Consider the following 8,370-nt stretch of genomic DNA (forward strand, 5'->3'; position numbering starts at 1 on the left):
AACTATCATCAAAAGCCAGAAAAACAAGCAAACAAACAAACAAACAAACAAACAAACAAACAAACAAACAAACACTCCCCAAAACCAACCAAGCAAATAAACATACCAACAAACGTAAAATCGATGGAAGAATTGGAATTGAGACACGAGGGAGTGGCGTGACGTTCGAGGGTCGACTTAAATTGTCAATGATCGAGAAGATTGGAGACCGTGCTGGTAGTAAACAATCAAAGAGATTTGCCAGATACATGGTGTGTCAACAGTAAGTGGAAAAATCGGTGAATTTATTAAAAGCTATGAGCAGGAGACTTTGAACTTGTTCAACTCAGTCCATGTTGGTCTTTCCAAATTGCTCTTTTCTTTCTCACTCAAATTCAAGTAGTAACAACTTCCTGTGTGTCTTTTTTGTTGTTGTTGGTATCAGATACTCCGGTCCCACATACTGCATTTGCTGTTGTCAAATATAGCGCGTTGCATTGCACGCAATGTCAACGAAGTTATACTCCACTGATCTGATCTGTGCGGTCGGTACTACCAGTGTAGTAACTCGCACTGCCACTGCAGTATATTATTACTTTTCTAAATTACCTATGATGACGCCCAGTAAGTTAAAGACTTGTAGAGAGCCGTAGCAGTTGCATTATGACTAACAACTAACTAAACTGGTCTTCATAAACATGATAAATAAAGCCAGGTAAAGGAAGATATATTTAACTCTTATTTGCCATGGTGGAAACCCCCTGTGTGCCACGTTATTCTGAGACACGAAGGTAGTCATGCTTTGAGAAAGAATTCTGTTTTTCCAATCTTTATAACTTTTACAAATTTCTGTTAAGCTGGACATAATAGTTACGCAAACTTGAAGAGAAATGCCAAGCTTTGCTTTGATATAAATTGTATGACAAATCTACTTCTTTTTTATTTTTTAATGACCAGTTGCTACATGTCATTACTGTAAAGGCATTACTTTTGCACATGAAACCGTGAGAGAAACTTAATATTTGCACGCAAATTTAGTTGGGAACACCGCTTGATAGTCAATCACCACATAGAATGCAAGCTGTATGTAAAAGGAACAAAAGCGTGAGAAAAGCCTTCATTGTACCGTGGGATTAGGCGATTTATCGATCGATTTAAGCGGATTAGTGCGTTTGAGTGGAATATGCGAAGTTGACATGCCGTCGACTGAGTGGGACGTGCGAACGTGGCACATAAAGAGTTAATTTCAAATGTAATTTAGACCTAGAGTCGGGGCACCAGTTTGCTGCATGCTGCAGGGGTCCAGTTTGCGGCACCCCTAAGAATATCTAACCATATCTTCAAAAGTAGAAGGGTATTTTTTTTCTAAATTGTTTTATTTGAAGAGCAACTGAAGAGCTTTCTTTTGATACCAGAATCATGAAATAACTCGGATAATGGCCTTCATAATTCTAATTTAAACCATCTGTGTCACGCTGTTTTTCAAAAAGTATGGCTTTCTTAACAAAATGTTATGATTTTGTTCTGTTGCTAGGCAACCACCATCATCCCTTGTTTGTATCTTTATACAAAATCTTACTATCAAAAGAGGCCTGGCATGGTAAGGATTCCTTGTGTAACTGTGTTAGATATTCTAAAATTAATTTCCTTTGTCAATCAGTTTTGAGGATTGCAACAGTGACCAAAATGTCGGGGATGGGTCCGGTTTGCGGCACCCCTATGGGATTTACACACATAGCGCTATTTTACATGTCAAAATGGGTGGAAATTGATGAAATACATGCAATCTTGAGAAAATATGAAATCGTGAAGGATCGAGATAATGAATCCAAATAAAGTGTTCTGGCAAGCTGAAAACTAGTTGGACCTTCAAAAAATATTTTGTTTTTGCAAGATTTCAATGGTTGAAGAAATCAGGGGACATTTTTGTGTGGGTGCTGCAAAGTGGACCCCCTGTCGCAAACCTGGTCCTCTTGGTTGTTGCAAATTTTCTGCATAAGATTGATTATCATGACTAACGGTTAGGGTAATTGTCCACCATACAAAATTGTGATGCAGTGTCAAGAGGCCTTTGGTACCTCTTCCAATAAAAAAAAAAAAAAGATAAATAAATTAATTTCTGTTGCCCATTTTACCAGAATACTACTAAATACCCTTGAAAAGGCCTTAACCTGCTGCAAACTGGGTCCGCTACTCTACACAGTGCAGTGTAAGTTAATAATGGTCTCAGAGTTTTCCGACTGACTTCACCGACTGCCCGGTGGTGCATGTAGCTGTGCCTGTACCGTGCAGACCATATGTGTACCTCTACCTCATTTCCTGATGATTATGAGAACCCCTGGCAAAAACAGTCAATATCATGACTGATTGCCATTAAACCTAAAACAACAACAACCCTATTCCATGGTGCAATTTTGAGTTCGGCATGAACTAATGATTGTGTTTAAAAACTACAACATAGTAGAGGTTCTAGGCCTACTCTGTTCAAATACATCCATGTCCATGCTACATATTAGCAGAAGGCTTGATGGATGCATTTTCCTCTTCTTTTCACTCTTCTTGTGCCAGATTAACAAATCATGACAAAGTACTCGGATTCCAATCATGGCAGTGTAGTGCTAACCCAACTCCAGTGTCTACGCACAGAAGCCCTCCTGATTGATGTGTCAATTCAGGTCAGCTCAGAGGTCTTTGCTTGTCACAAGAGTGTTCTCTGCGCCTGCAGCCCCTACTTCAAGGCCATGTTCACTGGTGGGATGTCGGAGAGTCGACAGGAGACTGTCGTCATCCGAGACATAGAGCCATCGTCTCTTCGCCTGCTCCTGGATTTCATGTATACAGGCAGTGTCACCCTCAATGACGGCAACGTCCAAGATGCATTCGTGACCGCCAACCTCCTGCAGGTAATGCCACTCATACATTTCTGTGCAGAATACCTGGAGAAGTCCCTTAGCGTCGTCAACTGCATTGGCATATACTGCCTAGCGAGCTCGTACTCCTGCACGAGTCTCCAGGAAACGGCCTGGGAATTCATCAACTACAATTTTGCCCAGGTCTGCGGGCAGGATGAGTTCATGAGTGCGCCCAGCAGCGTGGTGAAGAGCATCGCTGGGAGTCGGATGCTGAATGTGAGCTGCGAGGGGGACGTCTTCGAAGCTGTGTTCTGTTGGTTCATGAAGGACCCAGAGAGTAAGATTCAGAGCACGAGAGACATTCTCAAGCTTGTTGGCATGAGTTCATTGGAGCGGACGCAAATTGCTAGAGCAAGGGCAGAGCAATTGTTGCCATCTCTTGAGGAAGGTGCTTCAGGTTCCCTCCCTGAGAATGCTGAAGAGAGTGAATGCTTGGGAGCGTCTGCAGGACGAAGTATACAGAGTGCAATAGGGTCTTACTCTAGGCTTGGGATGAGTTCACAGGAACTGCTGCTCCTTGCAGGAAGGTATGGTCGACAGCACACCATCTTCTGTGTACACATCCCTAGCAGGCAATGCTTCTTCTTGGACCTGCCACCCATCTGCAGGACATTTGGTGCCCTTGTGACAGTGGTAGACAACGAACTGTATGCCATCACCAACGACTACCAGGACAAGAGTACCTTCCACTATAACCACATACGAAAAAAGTGGACGCAGGTGTCGCAGCGATTACAGGGACGCACAGACTTCCAAATACAGGCAGTCAACGGCAAGATCTTCATCATGGGTGGCCTGAACGACTGGGAAATCCTCAACAGTGTGGAGTGTTACGACCCATCGCTGGATGAGTGGCACTTCAGAACTCAGATGCCGCGAGATGTCATTGACTTCACAAGTGCCGTATATCGAGATAGCATCTACATTTTCTCAGGGAGCAGGACGATGTGCTACAACACGGTCACCGATCTGTGGACAGCAACTCTCCCGGCCATGCCAACCCCTCGCCTTCGGTCAGCATGTGTAACCCTGGGCAGCGAGATCTGGGTGATTGGGGGCTCTTCGGCACAGTCGAGCACAGAGGTGCCCTGCACTCAGGTTGAACGTTACTCACCAGACGGGGGTAAGTGGGAGAGTGGCAGCCCCCTCCCAAGCCTCCTGAAGTTCTGCTTGGCCACCGTATACAAGAGCAAACTCTACCTCTGTGGGGTGTGGTGTGGGGTCCATGAGATGGGGGTCAATGTACCTGTCCAGCTCCACCCGCAGTTTGATATCTACCTCTTTGACAGCGGCAGGGGAAAATATGAGGACATTGCCATCGACGTTCCCCTCCAAGATGTGCTTTCATGTTGCACAGCAAAACTTTTCACAGAAAATATCACCCCAGTGGTTCAGCGATGAAGTTCAAGCTGTGGAACTCTTTGTGATGCACATTAACCATGTGTGATGATGATTAGATTACAAACACTTTGTCCAGCCGTAAATTGTTGTCCGTTTTAAATATAATTTGTGTTTCCTTTTTAAGCACTGTATCTATTTGTTAGCTTCTGATCTTCTATGTGGGCCAAAATAGATTGAACTTTTTGTATTCACTTTTCAAAATGAGTTTAAACATACTGTATGTTTTGAAATCACTTTTCTACCTAAAAGTTTATATTAACAAAGGCTTTTGATTGGAAATCTTCTCAATCGTTCTGTGGCAACATATCATAAATGTAGTAAATAATCATTCAGGATGAATATACTGTCAGTTGTGTCAGGTTTATATTCTTTTTTTCTTTACACAATACATTGTACACATATTTTCTTTTACCAACGCATCATTATGAAAATTTAGTAGATACCTGTATTCATAGAAAGTTGAGTGTCACAGTTTTACTTTTAGGAATGCCAACCGTGCACAATGTCATTGCCTATATGGCACAAATGCTGTATATTTATTCCTTCCTACTGACCAACATGAAGTATTGATTGTCAAGTACATACAATAGTCATGTCAAAATTACTTCATAAAGGAGGGGTTTGAATAGTTGACTCACTTATGAATGTGTCAAAAGTTAGGGAGCGTATGAATTATTGTTTGTATACATGGGCGCATACGTACATTGTATATTCCTCTGGAGATCACAAATCATGTAATGCTATTCTCATGTTGCTCCACAATACCTGTGAGTGCAATGAAATGTTTGTTGCTGTCTTCATCAGTAAAGGGCAGTGGCTTCTGATAAGCTATTCAGTCACCTCAACTCCGTGACTAATCAGAAATGTTTTGCCGGCAGCTACATGATACAGGTTGCTGGTCGCACTGTTTGATGCTTTCATGGCTTGGTGATACATAGAATGAAAGGACACTGCCGTACTACTCAACAGGCAAATAGTATACGTACGAATAGTACACATCAGTGAGGGCACCAGTAAGAATTATCCACAAAAGATACCTTCGGAAGAGTCTGACATGCCCGAGGCGATAGCCCAGGGTGTTTGGACTGTACCAAAGGTACTGAGATGGGTAATTACACTAATTCCCAAACGAAATGATGTGCATTATTTGTTTTATAAAATGATGTTGCCAAAAGTAGATCCTTGTCTTCAAAAAAGAATTTCTTATATAGGTGTTTTAAATTCCATTGTTTCCATTAAACGTAAATTTTGCTCGTAAATACATGTAACACAAAATTTTGCACAGTCACTATCGCGATGTGAAAGTGCTATTGAGTGCTCATTTTACTTATGACCGGTCCTAAGCAAAATTATCTGTTAGGCAAACTAATGTATGCGTGGTCACCTGTATGCTGTCAATCAGTCATTGGACCAGGATCTGCATCAATCATCATTTCATTAAGCACAGTTCTTGACCAAGAGATGATTATTATAACCCTGTAATTGCCAGCAGTGACTATGCTTCATTAAATATCAAAGGCATTTGAAGTAGTTATTGAAAGAGGGTTAAACGCATTATTATTCCTGTCAAGTCATACCATAAAAATAGTGTGGGGGAAAAAAAAAGTTCTTTGATCCCATTTGAGGTCATTCTTGATTTATAGATCACCACAGAGGTATGCTGTTGTATCGTACATGGTGGAAACTTGAATGCTTGTAGCCATGCTAGCAGTATCTGAAAGTGAACTCATAGTTCAACACTAAGTGTACTAGTGATGAATGTTGTAGAGATACAGTATTAGATAAGTAATGTGCACAAGTTTTTTATTTCACAGGAAGAAATACTAGACTTTTCAAGATTTGTGTGTTCTTTTTGTCATAAAAATTATAATGGACTGAAAAAAAAATCCTTCCGGCATGGACTTACAACCCAGCAGAAGTTTGCTTCTTGAATAGTAAATGTGGGAGTGCTCGTTGGTGCAATAATGTGTCAGCTCAATAATTTTCACAATTAATGTCTGTAGACACTGGCATAATTTTTACACTGACCATGTTATCTTGTGATTATGCAAGTAGAATACATTCATGATATGCATATTTTTTTCCACTCTGACAGTGCCAAGACTTTGTGCAAATATGGTAGTGATGTAGAAGATATTTTTCTTTGTCTTCGTGAAGTGATTCCTGTGTAAATTTTCACACAGTTTAGCTATGTGTTTGGTACTATCAACTACACATGCTGTAGAATTATGCAATTTTGAGGGGTTGGTGAAATTAAAATTGTTTGATTCTGGACATCTGCTGCTATTTTCTGAAAATGAAGTCAGTACAGGGTATTGCATTTTTGCTACCCTGTTTTAACCTACGCTGAAGTGAGCATTTTTTTTTTAATGTACAATGTACATTTTAAATTAACTTTGTTCTAATTCAGAATTTAATGAAAGCTGGAAGTATCTTTGTCTTGCTATGTTTGTTAAATCCTGATATTTAAGAAAAAAACTAATTGAGCAGATTTTCTTCTTCATAACAGGATGTAGGATGAATGGATGGATGGACAACCCCAAAGTATAATGCCTTCAGCACAACCTTTGGGAGTGAGGCAAAAACATTGTAGTAATGAACAAAGTGGAGTTTTTTTTTAATGAGAGCCCATTATACAGTGAAAACTCAGTATAAAGAGATCTGATTGAAAATGTACCTTGTACACTTTGATTGTGTCCTTTCTTTGGTCCTGAAAAAGCAAATGTATTCTTTTTTTTCTTCTTATTTTAAATTGGTGTATCAACATAACAAAGTAACTATTACAGTGAGCACAACTTCTTGGTAACAAGAACCCAAGTTTCGACTGTCTAAGAAATAGAAGTAAAGGCAGACTATGTATTATGTGATAGTCAGGACTGCAAGAATTTTCTCATTATAACAAATCTTTTTAAAATGGACAAATTAAACAAGTGATATTTTATAACAGCTTTCTTAAAATTCTTTTTTTTTTTACTGAAGAAATCATGTATATCCATGTTTCTTTTTTTAAAACAGGGATTGTCTGTATGAAGAATCCATGCAGCGCCACTCAAGAGAGAACAGAGCAGTTTTTCATTTCTTTTTTATTTCAGTGTTTGTTTTGGTATTTTCTAATTTTCTGTTTACAACACAATTGTAGTTTGTAAGCTCACATAGTACGGAAGAGCCAACATGTTACAATCTGTGTTAATGGGTTTTCACAGGACTAGTACATGCAGCACCTTTTATCATGAAGGTTATACTGCAGTCCATAACATTAAAGATATAAACAGTATGTGCAAAACATTCAGTGAAGACCAATGATCATTGTGCTGTAGCTATCCCCCACCCCATTCTATTTTTTTCTTCATGATGTTGTTATTGTTATTGAGCATATTGCTCTAAGCTACCTAAACTTGCAATCCTGTGTTGCGCAATTGTTTTCTTTATCGTACAAGTTGTAGCTGTCTAGTATCACAAGACCTGTTATACTAGTTACATCCTACATAGGCAAAGATTAAAAGGGTGTGCATTGTGCATCGTTATACAGCTGTATTGATTTTATGTGCCTGTGATATAGACTGCAAATGTTCATTACTCTTAGAAATCATACCACATACTTCTGTCCAATATTCCACAGGCTGAATATTTATTCACAGTGAATACATTGTACTCGTATTTCCTATATTTTTATCTACAGCTACTGTGTTTAGCAGAAGGTGTTCTCGTATCATTAAACTAGCCATAATGGTGCATAGTCTACTTCTTAGTGTGTGGCTTTCTTTTTCACATACTCTATGCATGGTTCCTCTGTGAAATAAAATTGATGTGTAATCGTGTAATGTATGAGAGTACCTCACAACTGAGAAAGAAATGAGTGTACATCCACTGTTTTAATCTGAACTGAACCACAAATACACAGTACAATTGTAGTACATGTAGGTCTAAAGGGAGTAGCTCCAACAACATAGAAGCAATGTCAAACTGTAACTAGTGGCGTATGAAAGAAAAAACAGTAAAGGCTCTTTGCATACTTTTTCCTCGTGGGCAGATCAAAGAGCTACACAGGAAAAAAAAAAATTCTTTCACAGAAGAGTAC

The 8,370-nt window shown here is 39.6% G+C and overlaps 1 protein-coding gene across 1 annotated transcript; it reads left to right on the forward strand.

Moving 5' to 3' along the window:
- The first annotated feature begins 2,558 nt into the window (after positions 1-2,558).
- Positions 2,559-4,292, forward strand: LOC139715224 (kelch repeat and BTB domain-containing protein 8-like). Its single transcript, XM_071626815.1, has one exon. The coding sequence runs from the start codon at positions 2,559-2,561 to the stop codon at positions 4,290-4,292; it is 1,734 nt and encodes a 577-aa protein (XP_071482916.1).
- Positions 4,293-8,370: the final 4,078 nt, after the last annotated feature.

This window comes from Diadema antillarum, unplaced genomic scaffold (genome assembly GCF_040938485.1).
Source record: "Diadema antillarum isolate AM-2024a unplaced genomic scaffold, OU_Dant_1.0 scf00000046, whole genome shotgun sequence".
In the NCBI taxonomy this organism is placed as follows: Eukaryota; Metazoa; Echinodermata; class Echinoidea; order Diadematoida; family Diadematidae; genus Diadema; species Diadema antillarum.